The 26625-nt window shown below is 34.9% G+C and overlaps 1 protein-coding gene and 1 long non-coding RNA gene across 5 annotated transcripts in view; one reads left to right on the top strand and one right to left on the bottom strand.

The window, feature by feature from the left end:
- Pals1 (protein associated with LIN7 1, MAGUK p55 family member) overlaps positions 1-25181 on the top strand; it is a 93064-nt gene extending 67883 nt beyond the window's left edge. For all 4 annotated transcript variants that reach the window (XM_074067746.1, XM_074067745.1, XM_020184202.2 and 1 more), the window contains exons 5-15: positions 2735-2812; positions 3319-3465; positions 4686-4847; positions 6246-6323; positions 12255-12438; positions 13256-13327; positions 13753-13824; positions 16437-16604; positions 17467-17669; positions 19713-19823; positions 25005-25181. In XM_074067746.1, coding sequence (XP_073923847.1) covers positions 2735-2812; positions 3319-3465; positions 4686-4847; positions 6246-6323; positions 12255-12438; positions 13256-13327; positions 13753-13824; positions 16437-16604; positions 17467-17669; positions 19713-19823; positions 25005-25181 — 1452 coding nt within the window. The remainder of the gene's footprint in view (positions 1-2734; positions 2813-3318; positions 3466-4685; positions 4848-6245; positions 6324-12254; positions 12439-13255; positions 13328-13752; positions 13825-16436; positions 16605-17466; positions 17670-19712; positions 19824-25004) is intronic.
- LOC141421549 (uncharacterized) lies at positions 7231-25009 on the bottom strand. The gene is made up of 2 exons (XR_012446133.1): positions 20252-25009; positions 7231-7916 (listed from the first exon to the last, which is right to left on the bottom strand). It is a non-coding gene; the product is annotated as an uncharacterized lncRNA (long non-coding RNA).
- Positions 25182-26625: the final 1444 nt, after the last annotated feature.

The raw sequence follows: 26625 nt of genomic DNA, 5'->3' as shown, positions 1-26625 counted from the left end.
TGCAGAATTCCAAGTTCAAAGGGCTAGACTATGTAATGAGACCCTATCTCAAAAAAAAAAAAATAACAAATACACTCTCTCTTTCTCTCTCTCTCTCTCTCTCTCTCTCTCTCTCTCTCTCTCTCTTTCTCTCTTTCTCTCTCTCTCTCTCTTTCTCCCACCCCTCCTCCTGGAAACAAAAATATATAATATATATTTTTTGTTTTGTTTTTATTATTTTTTCAGACAGGGTCTTACTGTGTAGCTTAGCCCTTTGAACTTGGGATCCTCCTGCCTCAGCTTTCCACATGCTGGGATTACAGATGTGCACCACAATGAATATCTATATACCTATATTTTTTTTGAATAGAGGGAGCTTGCCTCTGAAGGAAAACATAGTATAGCTAGAGAAGAGTACAGTGTTAGGAAAGAGTATTTTTAAAGTGATTAGAACATTTTTATAGGCCAGTGGAAAGAGCCAATAGCATGTGAAAGTAAGTCTTTTAATTCCTTAGGCCTTTGTAAAAGTAGCTGGTGTGTGTTGACACTAGAATAGATAACACCTAGGCTAGTAGGAAAATAGAGTAAATACTTACAGGAATTCTAAATTCCTTTAGAAGATCTTAGAGATGTTTAAGAGCTAACTTAACAGTAGAAATATAAAAATTGCCTAATCCAGAAAATTAATATTGAGTTACTTGTGGTTGTTATATACCCTTTGTACTTTTGGGGGGGTTGTCAGTATTAGGATATGAACTCAGGCCGTGCACTTATTAGGCAGGTGCTCTACCACTTGACCCACATACCTTTGCTTCAGTTATCTTTCCGAATAGGGTTTCACATTCATGGCCAGGCAGACTTGATTCAAATCCTCTTATTTATGCTTCCTCTGTTATTGGGATGACAGGCAAGCCCACACCACCGTGCCAAGCTTTTGGTTGAAATGGGAGTCTCTCTAAAGTTTTTGCCCAGGGCTGGTGGGATGACTGAAGTGTTAGAGCTTCTGCCTAGCAAGTGTGAAGCAAGTTCAAACCCCGGTACTACTTAAAAAAAAAAAAAAAAGTTTCTGCCTGTCTGGCCTCAAACCATGATCTCCTGATTCCAACTCCAGAGTAGTTTAGGATTACAGACATGAACCATTACACCTGGCTCCCCTTTGTATATTTTTTAATCCAAAATTGTCTTTCCCCCTCATAGTTGCTTTTTCCAACAATCAAAAGTCCAGGGGTTGGCAGAGTGGCTCAAACAGTAGAGCTCCTACCTAGAAGACCTGAGTTCAAATCCCAGTACCACCAAAAAGTTGTATAGTCAGGGACTATAGATTTCATTTTATATTTCATTTTAAATTAATACAGATTTGATAAATTTTAAAAAGGAAAACACAATATTCTAAAAACTCAGCTTTCAGTTACCCTTAGTTTCAAATCACAGCTCTTGGCCATTAATAAGGTTTTAGGGGAGTTAAGAAGATAACATTTGTGGTGCCATCCTATTTATACGTATAGATCTCCACTGTTCAAAACCAGGGAAAGGATTGGTTTTGATACCATCATTGCTTTGATATACTTGAGGCAAATTAATCCCAAAATGATTATTTCTTAGGTTTGATTGGGGAATTACTAATAAAGTAGCCATAAGGGTATAGAATTACTAGGTTCCTATTTTAATCATTTATTCTTTAAAAAAATCTGTATGTGGATTTACTTTAGTATAATTTCATCAAAAGTGATTTTTTTGTTGTTGTTATCCACAATATTGCAAAGTACAATTGGGTTTGGGGATTAAAAAGGAGAAAAAAAAACAGATATGATGGTAAGAGCACACAGATCAGCCTTGGGAAAAGTAGTGTGCAGAGAAAAATTGTAGTTTTGAACATTTATGGGAGCTGAAAAGATTGCCAATTGATGAACTGAATTTACAGCTTAAGTAATTAGAAACTGAAAAGGGACTAAAGTAGAATAGAGGAATTAAATTACTTAAATGGAAAGAACAATATATTTCTTACATTAGAAGCTGATTCTTTGAAGAGAACAAAAAAGTAGACAAAACCTTTGACAAATTAGATGAATATAAAAAATTTAAAGAAAACAATTGCACTAGGAAAGATTAGGAAGAGCTGGAATGCAAACCCAGATTGAGGTTATCTCAATTTTACCAGTCTTTGAAAAGCCTTAAATGGTAGGGGCCATCCTACAGATAAGGAAACAGAGGCCAAAAAAATTCATCATAATTGTGGGAGTTTATCCTAGGAATACAAAGAGTTTCCAACATCAGGAAAACATGTTAGTGCAATTCACTACATTATGGTGACCCTTATAAAATTACCTTGTTAGTCTGTAACTCTTAAAGGTGTCATCTTGGTTTTAAATGCAATTATGTAAACATGGGATTAGAAAACTATACAATAACAAAGTAACTATTAGAACAGTTTTTTTCCCTTATGTAGTCATTATTACTATATTTTATGCTCTGTTGGGAGAAACTTTCAAGATGGAAGTAATTCATTCATAGGCATAAATAACAAAATCTTATCTAGTGTTTTTGGTTTTAAATTTAGAAATACTGTTCTTGCCTATGATAACAAGTTTGAAAATTATGGGGGAAGTACTAATTTTTTTCTCATAATTTTCTTCAGTAGTTTTCTTTCTTACAAGTATTTTTTTTTTTTTTTGCTGTAATCTCCACCTGCATAGGAGCATAGGTACTAATGATATTCCCAATTTCAGAAAGCATGATCTTTGTTTTTACTTCTTAGGTGCAAACTGTTTTGAAGTCATTCCATCAGAAGGAAGGACAAGAACTAACTGCCTTGCTAAATGCTCCACATATTCAGGTAGAAAATGAATAGTGGAAAAAAAAAATGGACAGTGGTTTATATATGTAGTTTTCTGAGCATTTATCTTTCCTTTTTTTTCCCCATTAAATCAAGGTCTTCCAGAGTTGTAAGAGACCTCAAACATTATCTAGCTAGTCTTGATGTTCACAATCCCCTCTGCAAGATAATTATTATTGTTGGATTATAAATTCACATATCTAAATTATACAAATTATTTTTTAAACAATTTCCTTTTCTTTTAAAACTAGACACAAATTCCTTGCTTCTTTGGTTATTTGTTTTCTGTAAATTTTAATTATCTAGGATGTTTAGTCCTTCAATCTGTTTTTCTTTTTATAAAGTTTAGTAAACATTCAGATTTAATAACATTTAAGATTATACATTGATAAACTTAGCATATCTTTAGTTATCAATAGTTCCAAAAGATACAGGATAGCAACTGTACTTGAGTTAGTAAATAAATCATGCTTTTAATTAAAATGCTATGGGTTTCTTTGAAACAGGCACTTTTACTGGCCCATGATAAAGTGGCTGAGCAGGAAATGCAGCTAGAGCCCATTACAGATGAAAGAGTTTATGAAAGCATTGGCCAGTATGGAGGAGAAACTGTAAAGATAGTTCGCATAGAAAAGGCTCGTGATATTCCATTGGTAAGTGTCCCAATCTCTGATCTGAGGTTCCTTCTACACAAAGATTTCATGTGTGACAGATAGTTGAAGAACCCATTACATCTTAGTAGCTTTTCTCTTTTGAGGTTAATTTGTTGGGAGTTTTTCTGTGGCCTTGTTCCTACCACTTAGTTGAGAAAAATTTGTTCTTTACCTTCTCTCACCCATAATTTGATGAAAATAATAGCTTGTGAAATATTTGTTGAGAATCAAAGAAAGGATAAGTAATATATTTCCCTATTCTCCCAACTTAAAAAAAAAACTAGAAATTCTGATATTCTAATTCAGTTTAATTTATTGAAGTGTAATTACTTCAGTACTTGAGATATGCTTGAAAGGGTATATATTTCTTATTTATAGTTTTTATATGTAAAGCTTTTCTAATCTCTTTTTTTCTCAGTCTTCCATTGACTTAAGTTTCTTTCCTTTATTTTCAGAGAAATAGTCTTAATATATATTCTTTGTGTCCCAGATCATATCTTGTCTAATATGGCACACGGAATAAAGAATGTGTTTCATAGGCAGTTTTGTAACTAATTCCCCTCATGAAAAAAAATAGAAATTGAGAAATCTGTGACAAAATGTTAAGTAAAGCCTTCAAAAAATAAGATTTCTTCTGTATTTTACATTTCTAGCTTCTGACCATACATTTTTTCATTGTGTTTTCAATTTGTACAATAAATATTAGCATTTCATACATTTTAGTATGAATTGGATGCAGCTATAATATTTAACATTTAAATAACCAGCCATATTGGTATTCATCCCTTCATCATATTCTGAATTTTAAAAAGTTCTTTATAGTTAAAAGCCATGTTCAGTAATCATGCCTAAATATAGTTGTAGCCATTTGAATAGGATCTAGCATATAGAAAACAAATTTGATTATAGGTCTTCACACATTGTTTTTCAGTAAGTACAGTTTTCAGCTGTTGTATGTTTCAAAAGTTTGCTTGACTTCAGAAGACAAATGGATAGAGTGATTCTAAAGCAGAAAACATGAGGAAAATGGTCATCTTTCAGATCTAATTATAGTTCTTACTCCAGCTGTGTAAGCAAATTCTTTCTCAAGGTAGTTGAAGGCTAGTATTGTTGAATGGAAAAAATAAGAATTTAAAAATGAAGAATTGCTTGACAAAAATACAACATTTTATGTATAAATTAGATGCTGGTTTTTTTTGTTTCATTTGTTTTGTTTTTAGGGTGCTACAGTTCGTAATGAAATGGAGTCTGTCATCATTAGCCGGATAGTAAAAGGAGGTGCTGCAGAGAAAAGTGGTCTCTTACATGAAGGAGATGAAGTTCTGGAGATTAATGGTATTGAAATTCGGGGGAAAGATGTCAATGAGGTTTTTGACATATTGGTAAGTTGACATAGGTAGAAGAATAATCAATACCTTTTTAAAAACTTTTGTTAGTAAATGCGGAATAAAATGTTTTTAAAACATTTTGAATAACTATTAACATAAGACAATTTCTAGCCTAATTTTCCTATAATATAATTGCTCCATAGTATTTGTTAGTAGAGTTTTATTTGGGAGTGGGTACCACTGGTTTTATTACTTTGAACTTTATTACTACCAATTTTTCTTTTTAAGTTAGAGACAGAGTTTCACTATGTAGCCCAGACTTGACTGTATGATCCTCTTGCCTCAGCTATCTGAGTGCACCACCACACCCAGCTTCCCAAGTATATTTTATGTGTCTCTGAAATAAGTGGCTATATGCTAGCCACTGGGGAACAGTAATAAAACGAAGTTCGTGTCCTCATGATTTTATATTCTTTGTGTTTTCTTATCTATAATTGATTATTTCCTTAATATAAGATAGTAGGAGTGCCACTAGCTACATGCAGCTCTTTTTATTTAAATTAATTTTAAAATTTATTTCCTCATTCACACTAGCTTTAAGTGCTAAATTTAAGCAATTCAATATGTAGCTAATGACTACCATATTAAGATGTAGATATAGCATATTTCTATTATAGAACAGTCCTATTGGATATTGCTAATATAATCAAGAAGTCCCTTGTAGTTATCTTTTGAAGGCATTTTATGATCATTTTGTACATACCCGCAAACCAAGATTTATATTCTTCATTATTTAGTATCTGTTGCTACAGTAGAATCTCTCCTATCTGCTGATGTCCACTGTAAAATCTAGAAAACACCTTCATATCCCTATATCTATTCAACCCCGGTTCATTGCTTTGGTAGACCAAAGTACCATTGATTATAAATTTTAGCTCATTTTATTGGCTGCTGTCTTTAAGTTGAACACTCCTCCCTGTTGTACCAGGGAGGATAATGATTACTGTTTAGGCTGGAGGTATCTGACTGAAGCAAACAGTGGTGTACTGGACAATAATAGTGAACCTGGCAGTAAGACTATATATAGTTAAAAAAAAATTGAGCCAGCATCAGCGGCTCATACCTGTAATCCTAGTTATTTGGGAGGCAGACACCCCCATCTCCAAAATAACCAGAGCAAATTGGACTGAAGGTGTGGCTCAAGCAATAGAGCACCTGCTTTGCAAGCAGGAAGCTCTGAGTTCAAACCCCAGTACCACCAAAATATACTCACACACACTTCCACACATAGACTGGATGGCAAAGATAATGCATCTGGGAACTGAGAATATTTGCATACAAGACTATAGAGGAGTTTTGGAATAGTCCAGTTTTTGGAATACTGATCATAGAACCATGGAATTATTTTTGTAAATACAGATTTAAAAAATAACTTTTATCTTTCTATTACAGTCTGATATGCATGGTACTTTGACATTTGTTCTGATTCCAAGTCAACAAATTAAGCCTCCTCCTGCCAAGGAAACAGTAGTAAGTGATTTTTTTGATGTTCATTATTTATTGTTCCATTATTACTATGTACTTACCTGTATCAGACACGTCACTGTAAATATTTCTTGAACTCAGGTAAAAAGAAATAAACTCATCATTTTTATTTACACAAATATAAAATATCAACATTTCAAGTTTAGCAAACTCTGAACCTTAAAAAGGAAATACTTCAGTTTCAGAATCTTTGTGACTTCTGAAATTGTACCTAGTCTTTTGCTATAGTTATAGGTGGGTTTATTTAATTTAGACATACTTAGTATACAAGAAAAGTTGCTTTTACAAAGTCTGTGCAACTTTTACTTTACAGTATATTGCTGTATGTTAAACATTTACGCAGCTCTATTAAAAGATAGCCTGGATTACTAGCAATTCCTCTCTTAGGTATATATCCAAGAGAATTGAAAACATACATTCACAGAAGAGCTGGTACATGAATGTTCATAGCCAAATAGCAGAAACAACCCAAATAGCCACCAGCTAATAAATGGAAAACATACAATGAGATATTATTTGATAATAAAAAGAACTGATGCATGTCTATATGCAACATGGATGAATTTGACAACATTATGCTAAATAAAAGAGAGCAGTCAAAAGGCTGTATGTTGGCTCATTTATGAAATATTCAGAATAGGTAAATACATAGAAACAGGAAATAGACTACTGGTTCCTTAGATGTGGGGGTCGGAAGTTAGGAGAGAATGGGAATAGTTGTTAATCAGTACCAGGTCTTTTTGTGGGGTGGAAAAAATGTTCTAAAATTGTTTGTGATGATAGTTGTGTAACTGTGAATATACTGAATAGCGTCCAGTTGTGTACATGGATAAACTGCCTAGCATTTGAACTATATCTCAAACTGTTAAAAAAATGATAGACTTTAAAGTGCTGGATTAACATGGAAGCCTCATTTTATTACATATACTATTATTCTTTTATCAAACCACAACAGTTTTATTTTCCTCAATATTTCATCACAGGTATGCTTTATATTTTGTCTGTCACTCCATGTTTTCCTGTTATTGTTTATGGAACATATTGACGTTGATGTTGCATCTCTAGCCTTCCTTCTGTTTCTAATTCTTTGCAGAAAGAGAAATGAGGAAACAGACTTGGTCTCTGAATTCAACAAGCCTGATTCTCTGTGCACTGTGCTTTCTCATTTATCTTTCCTATGGAAAAGCTCTGAGCTTCAAAAGCAGCTCTGCAAACTAAGGAGACACATGAGAAGGGCTGGAATATATTCTTATTTAAATGTTTATAATAATCCAGCCCTTCTGAGTAAATGACTTTTGTCTTTTGAGAATGAGAGCCTGACATTAAGAAATACAGATCAACATTTTTCCTGTTATCCTGTAGAGTCTAGAATTCTTTTTTATTAAAAAATGTTGATACTTGCTGCTTCTCAATGTATGTAAAATCATAATATTGAAGTAATGTAGAACACATCATCATGATTTGAAGCCAGCCCAGGCAAATAGTTCTCTCAAGACCCTGTCTCGAAAAAAACCTTCACAAAAAAAGGGCTGCTGGTAGAGTAGCTTAAGGTGTAGGCCCTGAGTTCAAGCCCCAGTACTGAAAGAAAAAAAAAAAAAAGAATTGGTCAGTGGAATACATAGATAAGTTACATAGAACATTTTAAGGCAGTACACAGACTTTAGCTCATTCATGTGGTTAATCTGTTATGAATTTTGCTTAAGAAAAATTAAGAACTTTTAAAGTACATTTTAAATAGGACTAGATGAACTTGGTACATAAGCAAAGCATGTCCCTGTATTCATCTTCCCAGCTTACTCACAGCAGTACCCCATATCACAAGCCATTTAAATCAGTATAGTGGAATGAGAACTGCCTAGGTAAGAGTAAATGGAAAAGCATCTCTGGGTGATTTTGTTGGCCTTTGGCAAAGATCATAACCTAGACACTCCCTCCTCACTTGTTTTAATTTCTCTCAGGGAAATAGTTCTCCAAGATCTCTTTACCTAGCAACTACACAAGGAATATGATTAAAATACAGAGTTTGCAAGTCTGAGGTGTGGCATAAGAATTCAGCATTTTAATAAACATTAGGCAGCTGATGTAGTTAAACACTTTGAAAAACATTTGGGAATTGCTTCCAGAAAGCAATTTGATAAAACCATTAGTTGGGCAGACAAGTAGTTCAATTTGATCTCTGAAAAGCCTGATAAAAATTATTTCTCCACTACTTCGAGACTTTTAAAATTCGATTTTTAGATTTCCAAGGTGTTGTGGCAAAAAAGTAACAATTTAAAACAGGTTTTGAAGTATTAGTAATTGACAGGGATAGTACTCAAGCTTAGTTTTTTTAAAAGCATACTTTTAGATCACCCTACAAATTACTTTTCTCTTACAAAGATCATAAATTTTTATTTCTAATCTTTTTAGCCAGTCTCCCAACTGTGTTTTGATTCATTCCTATCCCATATAACTTACTAAAATTCAGTTTTGATAGTAAGTATTCAAGATTTTAATTAAAACTGTTTGCACATCAAGACTAAGGCTTCCAGCCAGCCCCAGTGGCTCACACCTATAATCCTAGCCACTTGGGAGGCTAAGATCAGGAGGATAGTGGTTAGAAGCCAGCCCAGGCCAATAATTCTCAAGACCCTATCTCCAAAATAATCAGAGCATAATAGACTGGGGGTGTGGCTCCAACAGTAGAGCACCTGCTTTACAAGCACAAAGCCCTAATTGCAAATCCCAGTCCCACCAAAAAAAGTAAGAATAAAACTTTCTAGAGCACTGTCTAGTTAGATGCATTAAAACACTGTCAAATTGGGCAAATTTTTTTTTTAAACTGGGACTTGAAGTCAGGGCCTTGCACTTGATAGGTGGGCATTCTACCACTTGAGCCACTCTACCAGCGCTTTTTATATTGGGTATTTTTTAGATACGGTCTTGTTTTATGCCTGTTTTGTGTTTCTCCACATAGCTGAAATAGGCTCTCATGAACTTTTTACCAAGGTTGGTCTCAACCATAATCATTCCAGTCTCTGCCTCCCACATAGCTAGGATTACAGACTTGAGCCACCATGCCTGGCTGAGCAAAGTATCTTAACCATATTTGATTCAAAACTATATGTAATTCTATTTATATGAAGTAAAATATAAAGGAAGCAGTTTTTCTAGAAATCATAATGGTGTCTACCCATGGAGGGAATGAGATGAATAGTAACTGAAAGAGACATGGGGTGGGGTTTCTGAGATGCTGATGATATACTGGTTCTTGAATTGGGTGCTAGTTACACAGGTGTGTTCAGTTTGTGAAAATTCATTGTGCTACGTATTTAGGATCATGTGTATTTTTTGTACTTGTATAAACACATCAATGAACATTACTTCCCAAGAGAAGACTAACATTTGAGTCCTACTTAGCTGTTTTTACATCTTTAACTGAATCACTTTTACAGCTTCAGTGTTACTATTAGTATATAGAGAGTTTAATATTCTTTAAGCCAGGAATGGTGTTGTGTTCTTGTAATCCCAGCATTGGGGAGGTAAAGGCAGGAGGAGCATGAATTTGAGGCCAACCTGGGATATGTAGTGAGATCCTGTCTCAAAAAAATTTTAAATGTTGTTAGCCAGGAGCGAGGGGCTCAAATCTGTCTGTAATCCTACTGAGATCAGAAAGATCACAGTTTGAGGCCAGACCAGGGAAATAGCTTGAGACCCCATCTCCCAAAATAACCAGAACAAAATGGACCTGAGGGGCGGCTCAAGCAAGTTCAAAGCCCTATATTCAAACCCCAGTCCCATACACACAAACACACACACACACACACACACACACACACACAGAGAGAGAGAGAAAAATTTCTGAAAGGTTATTTTGCTATCATCAAGAATGGGGCTATGTGAAAATACATCTAATAATCTTTTGTGGGCCTTTTTCCTGGAACTGGAGTTTGAACTCAGGGATTCATACTTGCAAAGCTCTACAACTTGAGCCACACCTCCAGTCCATTTTGCTCTGGTGAGTTTGGAAATGGGGTCTCACAGTTTGCCCAAGCTGGTTTTACAACTCCATCCTCCCAATCTCAACCTCCCAAGTAGCTACAATACAGTTGTGGGCTACTGGCACTTGGCTTCTAATAGTCTTTATCAGAAAGTGCTTTGTTAAACTTCATTTAAGACTGAGAATGCCTGTAATCCTAGTACCTGGGAGGTTAAAGCAAAAGGATTGCATGTTTGCCAGCCTCAAACTTGGACTACATAATGAGGCCCTGTCTCCAAAGGGCTACCCTGTAGCCCAATAGCAGATCACTTGCAAAAAGATACTGTCTTCTCTAAAGTGATTTTTAAAGCAGACCATTATTATCTTTATAATACATATCTGCAACTATGGTGACAATAAAAGACAAGAAAAGCCAGATAGCATTTGGTAGAAATGGACTCAAAATTATAAAATTCTTAGGCTGTTAATCTGTTGCTAGGTTCATTGAATCTGCACTTGCAATTTAACTTCTGTGGGGCAGAAATACTCATTGTATATAGATGTTGGGTTTCATTAAATGAAGGTAGGTTTCTTGCAGACTTGGGAAATGCTACATGTCTAGGTTCAATAAAAATTAAAGAGAATATTAATCCCTTCCTACCCTCTTAGAAGTAAGAATTCTTTGTTGTATTTTACAGAGGCATATTGGAACCGCATAGGAAATAACTTAGATTTCTACAAAGTTCATGTGAGCTCTTAACTACCTTTAATACTACATAGCATGGCACATTCTTTTATTCTCAAATGCAAAAACACATTGTTTAAAAAAGTATGATAACTTGTACTACTAATAATATTTCAAAACCTACTTTTTTTAAAGTGTATTCTCATTGGTTAATATAGATTGTTTTTTATTATTGTACTGGGGGTACATTGTGACATTTACAAACTTTCTTACTATTTATCATAGTTGAATTCATCCCCTCCCATTCCTGGAATAGTTTCAACAGGTCTCATTTTTCCATTTACATACATGTGTACACAATATTGGCACCATAAACACCCTCCTACACGTTTTCCCCACCTCCTCTCTGCTCCCACTTGTACCATGCCCCCAGATGGGACCTTTTATGCCCTTCTGTTCTCTGTTTTTGTGGGGGAAAAATGATATTTTTGTTTGTTTAGGATATCTATACAGGGAGTTTCCTTTTAGACATTTCCATGTATACATATGTATTATAACCCAAATTGATTCATCCCTCTATTTTTCTCCTTTCTACCTTAGTCCCTTTCTTGTGGTGATTAAGCCTACTTACTTTATAAATAGGAATAGATTAATAGTCTTAAAGCTTAGCAGTTTGGGTGTGCTTATTTCATGAATGTTAGAATAAACACCATAGCTGGAATTAATTTTTTTTTGAAGTACTGGGGTTTGAACTCAGGACCTCAGACTTGCTAGGTAGGCGATCTACCAATTGAGCCATTCCACCCATCCAACTGCGTTGACCATCCAGCTGTGTTGGATTGACAGTGGGGTCAAGAGTGGGGAACTGACACCCACTTACATGATAAGGTTTTAGAGGCTACCTTTTCTGGTAGCAGTGGTTTAAAACTCACATACCTTATTGCATGTGGAGTCATTGTTTTCATGAGTCAGACAGTTTCTGTTACCTTTCTTCTGCTTCTCAAGCCTTTGAAACACCTTTGCAACCCAGCTTGTTAGCTGTTAATAATAACTTAGTTTGGATACTTTCATACATGTTTGCAGTCAACAGAGAGAAGACAACAAACAGATGAGCTTGAGTATATACTGCCCCAAATACTGTTATTTAACTACTTTCAACTCATTTCTTGGCAGTGATGAAAAATTTAAAGCATTTAAATTATATTCATGCCAAATATTTTGTACTAGCATTTTATTATTGTTGCTCCTTTTTTTTACCCTTTTTATGTTTTAGATCCATGTGAAAGCCCATTTTGACTATGACCCATCAGATGACCCTTATGTTCCATGTCGAGAGTTAGGTCTGTCTTTTCAAAAAGGGGATATACTTCATGTGATCAGTCAAGAAGATCCAAACTGGTGGCAGGCCTACAGGGAGGGGGACGAAGATAACCAGCCTCTAGCTGGGCTTGTTCCAGGTAAGAGACAATACACTAGAATATATATAACATTAAAAGAATATTTAGGGAGCTGGGGACATAGCTTAGTGGTAGAGCATATACTTAGCATATGCAAGGTCCTGGAATCTATCCCTAGCGCGTGCACACACACACACACACACGCACACACACACACATACATACACACACACAAATTTAATTTAAAATAGAGATCTAAAAAGAAGATGATGATCAGTTACCTTGAACACCTCTAATATGAAAATGTTAATGTTGCAAGGAAAACCATCTTTCCAATTTATTTGTATCATCAGTAACTTTAAGATGGAAATCAAAAGTCATTAGCATATATACATACATGCAAACAAAAGGAGGGATTGCAAATAATAATTGTAAGGGAATATGTTGAATGGTGTCTGATAGTTGAAAAATGATCAGTGCCCATATATTACTTTGAAAAGTAATGCCTAGAATTGATATGCTTGATTTGAGATAATTCTCAGTGACCAGAACTAGTATAGTACTTTCAACATAGTTAAGTACTCAATAAAAACTTTTTAAAAGTTGAGTTATTATATTTTCTAATACTGGTTTACGATCTATCCTTTTATAATGATGTATAGTTTGGTAAGACATATGATAGGATTGAGCAGGGTTGAAGTTTAATACTTAAAACATTTGGAAACTGATGTATCATAGCTGACGTTACTCTTGTGGTGGCAGAACTTGGAAGACAAATATATATGAAGAATTACTTCTAGTGTTTCCCCTTTGATTTAAAAATGTTTTATCCTTTTATCTTAAATATTATACCTCCCTTTTTCTTTCTGCTATTAAGGGAAAAGCTTTCAGCAGCAAAGAGAAGCCATGAAGCAAACCATAGAAGAAGACAAGGAGCCAGAAAAATCAGGTTAGACACTTACTTTTGACATTAATAGGATGTTTCTTGGGTTTTCATCTGGAACCATGTTAAATTTGCAAATCAGTTAGAATACTATATATATTTATGGAAAGATAAAAAGGCAAAACTGATTATCTTAGAATAGTAAAGAAAGATTAAAATATTAAGGATTATCTGTCTATACTATATAATTGGAAAATTATAAATACTTCACTGAAAAATAGTTCTATGAATGATGTAATAAGTATTTATAAATTTAAATTAAAAACAATTTGAAGTGAGTTTGAGGCCAGCTTGGGATATACACAGTAAGACCCTGTCTCAAAAGACAAACAAAACAAAATAAAAACAATTTACATTCTTCAATTCAAACTATGTAGCTTTGTTCAAGGAAACAAATACCACATTTATAGTTATTTTTGATTGCTCAACAGGAAAACTTTGGTGTGCAAAGAAGAATAAAAAGAAGAGGAAAAAGGTGTTATATAATGCCAGTAAAAATGATGGTAAGCTCTACTCTCAGGTATAGCTGGAGTTATTTCTAAAAGCTGTGTAAGTCTGTTGCTAGGTAGAAATTGAACTAGTATTTTCAGGGAGCTTTATTTCTAGTCATGTTTTGACTAGACATACAACATAATTGTGCTTCAGAAAGTAACTTATTAGAAATTACTTTCTTTTGCATTCCTATGAGTAATACAGTGTTTGAAATTCTGGGAAAAACTAGAATAAAATATAAAGTACTATTTATCATAGATAGTGTTAGATTGATGATTTCTTCTAATTTTTCTATTTAAATTCTTTGCAAAATTATTACTTGCTTCCAGTGCATTCTTACAAATCAGATGTGTTTGAAGTAAAAAATGAATAGTTCATCTACAGTATCTCATGTCATAGAGGCAAACTTATTCCACAGAGCTTGGTACTTTCTGGCTAAGGATTTGTTTTATTTTGATTGGTTGGTTGATTGATTGATTGCTAAAATTAACAGTTTTAAAGTACACAGGTCCTGTTAGGATCAATAACATTGGGTTTGTATTCCCAAGTGGCAACAGTCTGCTAGGCCTGAATGATGACTGTTACCCCTTTTTTGGGGAGGGATAACCTGCTGTCTAATTCAGTGGTCTACACCACTCCTGGTTTTTAATAAACCCCACCTGATTTTCTGATTTCATTATCTTCTTAATATGTCTTCATGGGCATTTGAATTTGCTAACTCTGCTTTGGTTCATATTAAAAACAAGTCAAATAATAAATCAGAGGCTCTCATTCTTATATAACTTATAGGGATTATTATCTAAGAATAACAGTCCAAATTAAACTAATGAAAGTAAAACATAGATTACTGAAATATTCCATATCTGAAATTCCAGATCTGAAATTCAACTAACTTTAATCATTTTTCTGTAAAATAAATATCCTTTAATGCTAATTGACAGATTATATAACTAATATTTATTGACTTCTTTATCTTATTCTTTATGGTTGTGATTAATATCTGTTTCATTTCTTGAAACAGACTAAAATTAACTGGTCCAAGTCTTAAAATTATATACTATAAAAAACTTGGCTGGGCATGGTGGCTAACACCTGTAATTCCACCTACTCCAGGAGGTGGAGATTGGGAGGATTGGGGTTTAAGGTCAGCCCATCTAAACCAGTAAAGTGAGTATGGTGGCTCATACCTGTGATCCCAGCTATGTGGTAGGCCATAGGTAGAAGGATCATGGTCTGAGGCCAGCCCTGGGCAAATCATAAAATCCTACCTGAAAAACAACTAAAGCAAAAAAAGGACTGGGAGTGCCTGCCTACCAAGCTCTGAGTTCAAACCTCAGTACTGGGGGGTGTGTGTGTGTGTGTGTGTGTGTGTGTGTGTGTGTGTGTGTGTGTGTGAGAGAGAGAGAGAGAGAAGAAAACTTGACAAATCTGAACTCTATAAACATATAAAATAATAGGTCTGTAAATCAAAATGCCACCAGTCTGGTTGTATGTGTTAGAAGGAACTCAGAATAGAGACAACTATTTTGAGAAAGGAAGGAATTATAATTGTTATTCATAATGGTATCATTAACATTTTGTAATACCATTTATAATACCTATTCTGTTCCATGGCAGTAGCTATATGCTTCATTCATGCAATAAGTTCCCTGAGGTTGAATTAATAGGTTCAAGTTCTTCTATTAAAGTGATGTGCTTAAGTTATCACAGCTAATAAACAGTTAAGCTAGAATTCAAACAAATGTAATTTGAGCTTCTACTCTGTGTCAGGCTCTCTGCTGAGCACTGGCAAGACTAAGATGGTCCCCTGCCATCATGGAACTTAATAGCTGAGAGAGTGTAACTACACCCCCTGTACCCCTTCCCAGTCAGGTGAAATATGAGAGGACATTGCAGGCTGCTAGTTATCTATTTTTGTTCTTACCACTTGACTTCTGCTTTCATCTGGATTATGGGCTTTAGGAATGTTATCCCACCCATCATAATTTATACTTCATCCCGAGTCATGACTCGGGTTAGTGCCCCAGAATAAAGTAAACATAAATGCAGAAAGTATGGCTAGCACAAGTACAACTTGTTTTCAAATTATATAACTACAGGAACATATTCCAGCAGTCTTTGATTCCACTAGTTTTATAGCCACTATATGTAATTGTTTACCTGCTTTTGTGCTAAGCCTATGCATTATGTTTGATCCTTAAAACAAACTTCTTAAGTAGAATATAAAAATGACAGATATTCCCATAAGTTTATCTTCTGGAAACCCCACCTGTTGTCATAGTATTTACTGCAAATGAGCTGTTTTATATAAGAAGCAATATAATTGTATTATATTAGATAAACAGGATGAAACAAAATAAGCAGTAAAAATCCCTTGAAGGATTACTTATTTTTGTTGTCTTATTCATTTCATAGTACCCTGGCAAGGATATAATGACATACGAAAATGCTTATGGTTAATAATACCCACTTATTTCTACCTTGATGCAAAAAAGTTAAGCATTTTAATGATTATGGATAGCATAATAGATTATGCTTCTTTTCATTTTTTGGAAAAGTCTATGAAAATATCTTTGTGAAATGGCATGCTGTCTGATGGTATTAACTTTTTTCTTTCCAAAAGATTATGACAATGAGGAGATCTTAACTTATGAGGAAATGTCACTTTATCATCAACCAGCAAATAGGAAAAGACCTATCATCTTGATCGGTCCACAGAACTGTGGCCAGAATGAATTGCGTCAGAGGCTTATGAACAAAGAAAAAGACCGCTTTGCATCTGCAGTTCCTCGTAAGTTTGGACACATTCCCATTTTCCCATGCTCTTGAATTTACCACTCAGCACCTAATTATGTGGGGAAATTTTTCATCCATTTCATCGAAACAGTGTTGTCAATGAAAGACAACTTTGGTTAGCCAAATATTTTGACAATTTTTTATTAAAAGTAGTTCTTTGAAACTTAAATTTTTCCTAGTAGTATGGTACTAATTATTTCCTAAATACTTTTCAGTTTGAGCCCTTTATAATTCTGTGTTCCATAGGGAATCATCTATCTCCTGGTTCTTTAAACTGATGCTGAAGATAGAAATTTAGATCTAATCTCTAAAAAACAAATTCTGTTTATATAGTTCCTAATCTTATGGAGATAAACTTTAGGAAAAGATGAATGGTAGTGCTTTAAATGCAAGATGAAGTAATTTAGAGTTTGAATGTAAAATGGATTAAGGAAATGAAATGTAACTATAAAGTTTCTATAAGGAAGTTTTGTTGTTGTTTTTGGCAGTATAGGGGTTTGAAGTCAGGGTTTCACGCTTGCAAGGCAGTTGCTCTACCACTTGGGCCACTCCCCTAGTCCAAGAATTATTTTTTGGTCCTGAGTCAACCTAGAAATCAGAACAGTGTTAAACACATGGGCCCTTAACATTTCCTCAATTTATTACTTCATAATCTGTGTTACAAAATAAAAATTCTTCCCTTTTTTGGGGGAGGTGGGGGGCGGTACTGGGGTTTGACCTCAGGGCCTCACATTTGCTAGGCAGCTCTACCATTTGAGTCACTCTGCCAGCCCTAAAATTTCTTTCTGACTAGATGAATTATCCTCCCCTCCCTACTCTCATCCATGCTCATTATTTTTCTGATTTTTTTTGCCTAGATACAACTCGGAGTAGACGAGACCACGAAGTAGCTGGCAGAGATTACCACTTTGTTTCACGGCAAGCATTTGAGGCAGATATAGCAGCTGGAAAGTTCATTGAGCATGGTGAATTTGAGAAAAATTTGTATGGAACCAGCATAGATTCTGTACGGCAAGTGATCAACTCTGGCAAGATATGTCTTTTAAGTCTTCGTACACAGGTAAAGCTAGGATTTTGGTTTAGGATGTTGAACTTTGAGTGCATGTTTTGAAAAGTATGTTCTCCCTCATATGTGGACATTAGATCAAGGGCAAACACAACAAGGGGATTGGACTATGAGCACATGATAAAAGCGAGAGCACACAAGGGAGGGGTAAGGATAGGTAAGACACCTAAAAAACTAGCTAGCATTTGTTGCCCTAACGCAGAGAAACTAAAGCAGATACCTTAAAGCAACTGAGGCCAATAGGAAAAGGGGACCAGGAACTAGAGAAAAGGTTAGATCAAAAAGAATTAACCTAGAAGGTAACACCCACGCACAGGAAATCAATGTGAGTCAATGCCCTGTATAGCTATCCTTATCTCAACCAGCAAAACCCCTTGTTCCTTCCTATTATTGCTTATACTCTCTCTACAACAAAATTAGAGATAAGGGCAAAATAGTTTCTGCTGGGTATTGAGGGGGTGGGGGGGAGAGGGAGGGGGCTGGAGTGGGTGGTAAGGGAGGGGGTGGGGGCAGGGGGGAGAAATGAACCAAGCCTTGTATGCACATATGAATAATAAAAGAAAAAAAAAGAAAAGTAATCTGGTGAAAACTGTATTTTGGTTCAAGAATGGCAAAACCTAATAAAGTTCTCAATTTTCCCACTTAACTCACAATGTAAGCTAACAGGTTGCTTAATCTCTTTCACTTTTCACATGTATATGTTTTCTGAAACTTAAAATACAGTAACTATGGTATTGATAATTCATTAAGTATTTTAGAGACTATAAAAGTTCCCCTTGTCTGATTCCAACTGAGAAAAATTAGAAAATCTAAAGATCATTCTTAGGGTTTTAAATGCCATTGCTCCAATTATTAACAAGATGTCACAAGTGAATGCTTGATTTTATGTAAATAATAAAACCTCTGTCAGTTTCACTTATTTGGCAGGCTAAAAATATTTAAAATTACAACTCAATGCCTCTTAGATTTCTATTTAAAAACAAAAAGTGATTTTGGAAATTTGGGGTTTTAAAGATTGTATTTATGGTAGAAAACTTTTTCTAGACTATTCAGCTTCAGAGAACTTTCTTTTTTTGTTGGTGGGACTGGGATTTGAACTCAGATCTTTGGGTTTGCAAATCAGGCACTCAATTGCTTGAGCCACACTTCCAGTCAATATTTCTCTGGTTATTTTGGAGGTGGAATCTAAAGAACTATTTGTCCGGCTGGCTTTGAATCTTGATCCTTCCAATCTCCAAGTAGCTAGGATTTAAGAGTCTTTAAAGTGGTGGTATTGAACTCAGGCCACATAATCAGTGGTCATTAAAGAATGTACATAGAAGAAAACTGACTCTCAAGTGACTTCCTAAAATCATAGTTAGGAGTTTTTTTTGTTTGTTTGTTCGTTTGTCTTTTTTAGTAGATAAGACTGTACTGTTTCAGTTCTGAACATTTGATTTAAGAAAAGTGTAGATGTTTTTACTAAATTCTTTCAAAATTCTTTATATTTAGGCTAACAGATTTTATCAAAGAACTCAGGAGTAAAGTAATTGAGCATATTATTTTAACATTTTTAGATAGAAAAGTACATGTCCTATAGTTTCCAGTTTGGTAGAGCAATTCAGTTTGAGGATATTTACTAATGGCAGTGATAAAGACAGTGTGAAAACTATAATCTCTTTATTCAGTCTGCTTTTTCTTGGATGTGTACAGAATTTTCTTTGGCATGTGTAGGTGAAATGTTTCTCTCTGAATTTTTCATAAGGCTCTAATAATCTGTATGCAGTCTTAGCAGGGTATTTTGGCATCACATAGTTGTGATCCTTTAAGTGGCTTTCATTTATATTTCATTATATAAAAGAGCAAGGTAACATAATTACATGAATTTGTAGCTACATTCTTAAGAGTGAATAATATGATCTTAAATTATTGTGAATTTGTTATGAAGATGTTTGGAAGCATTTATAGACAGTGACACCATTATATTCCATGTATATTATTGAGAAGTAGTTCAGTGATTGAAATTATTTTTGAAGTCCATATACCTTTTCTTTACAGTCTTTGAAGACCCTCCGGAATTCAGATTTGAAACCATATATTATATTCATTGCACCCCCTTCCCAAGAAAGGCTGCGGGCATTATTGGCCAAAGAGGGCAAGAATCCAAAGGTAAAGTTACTGTATTATTGTACTACTATTGAAAAACATGACAGCATCCTGACTTAATCTATCAGTGCTGCAGAGCTACATTAGCTTCAGTTTTCTTATGTTGTATTTCTTTTGGCAGTGCTGGGTTTGAACGAGCTTCAGTTTTCAAACTATTCTTTCTATTATATCACTTGCCCAAAAATCTCCATAGTTGCCACTGGTTGGACTGTGGCAGCTCTCCAAAGCAAATGGCTGTTCCCCCCAAACATTTCATACTATTAATCCCAAGTATACAATAACAACTGGGTTTCTTAAAACTCCTTCAATCTTCTTCACATAGGCCTGGTAACATTTCCAAGGGGATTGCATGGACCACTCTCCCCTCAACCCCACCCCATCTCCTGCACCTTGCCCCAAAATTTTCAGCAAAACTCTTAGGGGTTACCCACTTTTTTCTTTAGCTGTTTCACATGTTCAGGGTGCCAAAGATGAGAATCTTGGTTTTTTGGGTTTTTTATTAAAACTTTATTCTATTTTTCTTCTCCTCCTTTTGGTCTTCTTACATGGTCTGGAACAGAAAAAAAAAATTTTTTTTTTAATTATTTTAGATTTCGGCACAGGTTGTGGCTTGGGTGATAGAGTACCTGCCTAGTAAAACACAGTGCCCTAAATTCAAAACCCAAATACCACCCAAAAAAACATTATTTCCAGGTGCAGTGGTTCATGCCTGTAATCCCAGGTACTTTTTTAAGGTTACTGGGGTTTGAACACAGGGCCCTATGCTTATTAGGCAAGCATTGTACCATTTGAGCCATGCCCCCAGCTCTTTTTGCTTTAGCTATTTTTTGAATAAGGTATTGATTTTATACCAAGCTGGCCTAGACCTCAATTCTTCTATTTATGCTTCATGAATAGGCAGGATGGCTGGCATGTACCACCACACCCAGCTTTTTATTGGTTGAAATTGCAGTCTTGAAAACTTTTTTTTTTTGCCTTGGGCTGGCCTTAAACCATGATCCTCTCCATTTCTACCTCCTTAGTAGCTGGGATGATAGGCACAAGCCACTGCACCTGGCACAAGGTAGTATTCTTCTATGTCTTAAACTATAAACATCTTAGGTGTTCCCATACTTCATATTAAGCATAATTCTGGTTGCTTTGTCTAGGCTAAGTGTTCTACCTTAGTAGTGCTCTAGCACAAAGTAGTGCTTCACCACTTTTTCACCTTTGTAGCCTACTTAGAAATTTCAGTAGCAGGTGTCAGGATATCTGTTGTCCTTTGTACTTAGGGTGATGCAAAAAAAAGATTCAAGACATGATTACTGGCTCTTTTAAAGGAGGATCGCTGCGTAGTAAAGGAAACAAGCTTAATACTGTATAAAACTCAGTGCCCAGTAACTACTTAGGTAGACCAGAAACATCATGGCTGCCCAAGGAAAAGGATGTCCACCAGGGTGGACTCCATTGTGCTTGTTCAGCCTCATTTTTAGAATAAGCATTTTTGTTACGGCTGTTTTTTTCCAGCAAGGATTCACTGTCATACCAAGGGCCTTTCACTTCCAAAACATGTTAACCAATTTTTTTTAATTGGTCTCTGGCAGTATTCCATGTGAAAGTGGTATCTTTTTTATATTGAATTTGTTATCCTGAATTGAGCAAGATCTAGAAAGATGCTGGTTATACATGTTTTTAAAGCAAAAACTTAATACCAAAGTACTTCAACAATATATAGTATATTTGATTTTCTAATTAGAACTTCTTGTTTCTTCTTTAGCTTCATTGTCCTAACGTTTTTATCTCAATATGTATGCATTTAATTTTATAACTTGCTTACTTATTCAGTGCATTTTGGCAAAATGTATACCTGTATAACCACCACACCAATCAAGATTTAGAACATTTTTTTACTTTAGAAAGTTCTGTTTGCCCCTTTGCAGTTAATGCTCCTTAATCCTTCCCTGAGCAGTCACTAGTCCACTTCTTGTCCCTACCAATTTTTTCTGTTCTAGACGTTTATAAAAATGGAACCATATTGTATACTTAAGTTTGTATCTGGCTTTTGATCAACACACAATTTAAGATTCATCTATATTGCATCTAACAGTAGTTCATTCCTTCTTGATGCTGTGTAATATATAATATGATATACATATACCCAAATTTATGAAGGGCTGGTGATGTAGCTCATGATAGAGTACTTCCCTAGCATATGCAAGGCTCAGCACCACAAATTAAACAGATAGATAGATAGATAGATAAAAAATCCAGTCACCTGTAAATAAATGAACAAACTCAAAATTGTTTATCCAGTAAGAACTTTTCCAAATGTCACAGTGTAGCCCCAGTACAACAATTACAAAAAATCAGTTTAACAAAAAATGTAAGCTAAAAAGAATGAGGCAGGAAGATCTTGAGTTTGAGGCCAGCTGGGCTACATAGCGAGACCTAACTTTAAAAAAAAAAAAAAAAAAACCAAAAACTCTCAACTCTTATGAAAGACTTGCCATTTTATGCTCCCCACACACAATGTGTGATGTTTCCAGCTGATCCATCTCCTTACCAATTTACTGTTGTCTCTTTGTAACTTGTAGTGGTTTCTAATAGATATGAAGTGTTGAGGTGGGGAAGTAATAAGAGCACTTGCCTAATAGATGTGACGTGTTATTATGGTTTTCACTTTTTTCTTTTTTTGGCAGTTCTGGGGTTTGAACTCAGGGCCTCACGCTTCATTATGGTTTTCATAGTGATGACTAATCATAATCTTTTCATGTGGCTACTTGGGCATATTCTTTTGTTAAATGCATTTTTTAAAAATTGGGTTGATTTTAATATTTAGTTGTAAGAGTTTTTTTAATGTATTCTAGATATAAGTCCCTTACTAGATTTACATATTATAATTATTTTCTCCAAGTCTTTATATCTTCTCTTTTATTAAAAACAGTATCCTATGAAGATCACAAGTGTTTACTTTTTTCTTTTTTTTTTTGAAAGCTTAGGCTGGCATTAAAGGCATACACTACTGCTTATAGCAGAAATGTTTGATTTTAATAAATTTTGCTTTTTACTTTTCATATGGTTAATGATTTTGTGCCTGTCTAAAAAAATTTACCTCCAAGATTGTAAAGATTTTATCTTATGTTTTCTTCTTAAAGCTGTCCAGTTTTAGCTTTTATGTTTTGGCCTATGATCTATCACAAACTTAGTCTAACTATGAGGTAATGAAGTAACAGGAGAGGTGTTTTTTTGTTGTTTAATTGTTTTTGTGGTACTGGGGTTTGAACTCAGGGCCTACACCTTGAACCACTCCACCAGCCCTTTTTTGTGAAGGGTTTTTTTATAGGGTCTTACAAACTATTTGCTCGCTTTGAACCACAATCCTCCTGATCTCTGCCTCGTTTTGTTTTTAATCAATTTTAAAAACAGATCTTACTGATTTATAACTCCATTATGATCAGAGAATAGACCCTGACAGATGATGTTAATCTTTTAAAATTTCTTCAGCCTTATTTTATGGCCTGTCATCTGTTCTGGGTGAATATTCCATCCATACCTGTAAAAATGTATATTCTACAGTTGTTGGTATATCTTTTTCCATCCACTTATGTTTTTACCTCCATTAGCTTCTAATACATAATTACTCACATATAAGAAGTGAGTAAATACAAATCTTTAACTCTGGAATTGTGTTAAAAAAAGTGATGGTGTTACTCACTGGATGAAAAAGTAACCACTCACTTAACTAATTGTTCTACAAATTTCTGAATCTGTTTTGCTAGTATGGGGGCTTGAGAGTGCTTAGCTGAGAGTATGAAGTAATAGTTTTGCCTGTAAGCTAATTTTTTCAGTTCAAAATATTTGGAGCCAAAACATTTTGTTTCATCCTAGTCATGAATTATAATTTGAACAAGAAAATCAGACACAAAGTACTAGTTAAGTAATATAAAATGAAATGTCATGAAATTAATTTTTAAAAGACCTAATCTGAAGCTGTGAATGGACATAAGTTTTAACAAAACATGTCACACTGTGTTGGGTTACAATGAAGTAGAGCCCCTGCTGGGAACAAAGGATTCTGTGTACCATATTCAGATGCACAGCATTCCAGAATAAAATTAGATAGCTATACAAGAAGCTGCTTCAGGAAAGGCCACAGTGGATATATTTTTAATGTGTTTTCTTCCTGTTAGAAATTCAGCTAAATAATATAAATTGCTTTGTGGGTCCAGTATAGTGCTGTGTGACTTTTATATTTGAGATACTTAGTCTTAGGTTTTATTACTTATTTTCATTGACTAGGTGTTTTGGGGGCAGTTTCTTTTTATTGAACATGTGTGCCTAATAATGAGGGGTGTGGATAAGCTCTGGATAAATTTTGCACATGGCCTCGCCATCTGCTTGTCTGTGTGAAAACAATCCTTTACTCAGTATTTTAAAGTCACCTGCTCTCTATACTTTCCCAAACTGTTAAGATAATTGTTTGCATCTTTAAAGTGTCCTTTGTTGGACCAGGCATGGTAGCCTGTGACTGGAATCCCAGCAGGTGGGAGGCTGAGGCAGGAGGATCCTGAGTTTAAGGCCAGCTTGGGCTATATACATAGCAAAACCCTGTCTAAAAAATAAGAAATCCTTTGAAAACAGCAGTAATTTAAAGTATTAAACTGCATGTTTCCCCCAGAAATATATATTAGGTTGTTAGACCTTGGGTTGACCCAAGATTTTCTTAGAAAAAGATAACCCTTTCTATAACCACTTTTCCTTTCCCACAATGTGTATTCTACCTAGTACTGTCGCACATACAAAGAGCAAGTGGACTTCACTAGAGCTGAGAGCAGAAGCACTGAGTCCCTACTCTGACTAAAAAGCTGCTTCCACCTTACATAAGACGTTATTTTCAGCAAGAGGCTATGCTGGAAAACAATGTAAGGAATTCAGAGTAACAGTTTGCACTTTGAAGCCTATAGTCTTGATAAGACAGAAATACATGAAAACCTAAATAGTGGTATAAAACAGGACATATTGAGTCTCAAATGATTTCTAAGTCCTAACGTGCCACAGAAAACCATAGTGGGGTAGAAAAGCAGCTCTTGTGCTTCTCTTGAGGTTGAGAGATAGAAAGTGATGTAAGGGCATCTTGGGCATCTGATTCAATCTGTAGTTTGATAGGATAGGAATTACCTCATGGTTTTTATCTTTTCTTTGCAGCCTGAAGAATTAAGAGAAATCATTGAGAAGACTAGAGAGATGGAGCAGAACAATGGCCACTACTTTGACACAGCAATTGTGAATTCAGATCTTGATAAAGCCTATCAGGAATTACTTAGGTTAATTAACAAACTTGATACGGAACCTCAGTGGGTGCCCTCCACTTGGCTGAGGTGAAGGAAACATCCATTCTGTGGCATGATTAGACTTGATCTGGTAAATTGCCAATAGGAAGATGGCCCCAATACTTCAGCAAGGTTGAAGAGAAAGTGGAAGGTAGCAGAGTAAACTACAGACCTATTCTTAGACCCCTCAAACCAGTGAGAAGAAAGCCACTTAGGCAATTTGTGCACTACGTTCTTTATTCTGTACACATGGCTTTAGGGATTTTTGCCTCATTTGGAGATTTTAAATGGAAACAGAACTGTTTCCTGTATCCTGTTAAAACGTTTCGTTTTCACCTACCTAAATCTTTCCTGCTTGGTCATATTTCTATGAAAAACATGTCTGTGTACACAGTACTCCATGCCTCACGCAATTATAAATGCTAACATTTAACACGCACAGATTTTGTGGGAATATTTGGGGGAAATGCTGCTTCTGTGCACTGGGCAAAACAGTATTTTGCTCAGGAGACTGGCTTAGTCATCAGAAAAACTTTCCTAAAAAAGAAAAAGAAAAAAAATGGGGCCACTTTGGTTTGAAACAACTTGTGTATCTTTTAATTTTAAAAAACATTCCATTAGAAGCACCAGTTTTTTAGCTCAAACTTTATAGATCAGATTGCACAGTCAGCAGACTTATGTAGTTAAAAGTAAGCAAAATATGCTAATCTTTTTAAAGCTGTAATAATTTTCTGATTTTTTCCTAAGTTGTCTCAAGTGATTTGATAGCCGTGCTTCCTTTCTCTGATCTTCATAGTACAGTAGAATGTGTAAGTTTTATTTTTTTGAATGGCAAGCACTCAGACAACTGTGTTGACTGTTAAAAAGTTTCTTCATGATGCACATAGTTTTTTATATACATGGAAGGACATAGCACATTTGATGGTTTTTGCGTTTTTATACATGAGCACAGTATTAAGTCTATGATTGTGCCATGTAGGTAACAAACTGGAATTCTATTGAAATAGCTGCTGTACTGTATACTAATATTTAATAGATCAACAAATGGTCATTGATAACATTTGTCCAGCATTGGAATAAAAATATATATACTAGGGGAATACTACGACATTTGACTTTGAGATCAGAAGAAAGACCTGAATGAAAGTCATTTGAACATTTTAGGAAAAGAACAATGGAGGAAAAGTATTAAGCATATACAAACAGGTTTTTATCCTACAAGGACCACCTCATGACCAGAATGCAACAGTTTGCTAAATCGTAAAAGAAATGTTTAAGCTGATGGGATTTTGTACTGTCTCTATAGCTGTAGCTTTAAAATTCAATGTCTGTAATTGGCATGAAAAGTTAATTTGTAGTCTTTTCAAGCTTTTAAGGAATAGTGTGATGCGTGACAAACAACCTCAAATGTGAATGCTTTTTTATTTTTATGACTTTAGCTACAGCATTTTGTGCTCCCAGAGCTGAACACTGGAATCATACTGACTTTCACTTAA

Source organism: Castor canadensis, chromosome 3, assembly GCF_047511655.1.
Source record: "Castor canadensis chromosome 3, mCasCan1.hap1v2, whole genome shotgun sequence".
Classification (NCBI taxonomy): Eukaryota; Metazoa; Chordata; class Mammalia; order Rodentia; family Castoridae; genus Castor; species Castor canadensis.
The sequence above is the reverse complement of the archived record's forward strand: the minus strand, read 5'-3'. Positions and strand labels throughout refer to the sequence as shown.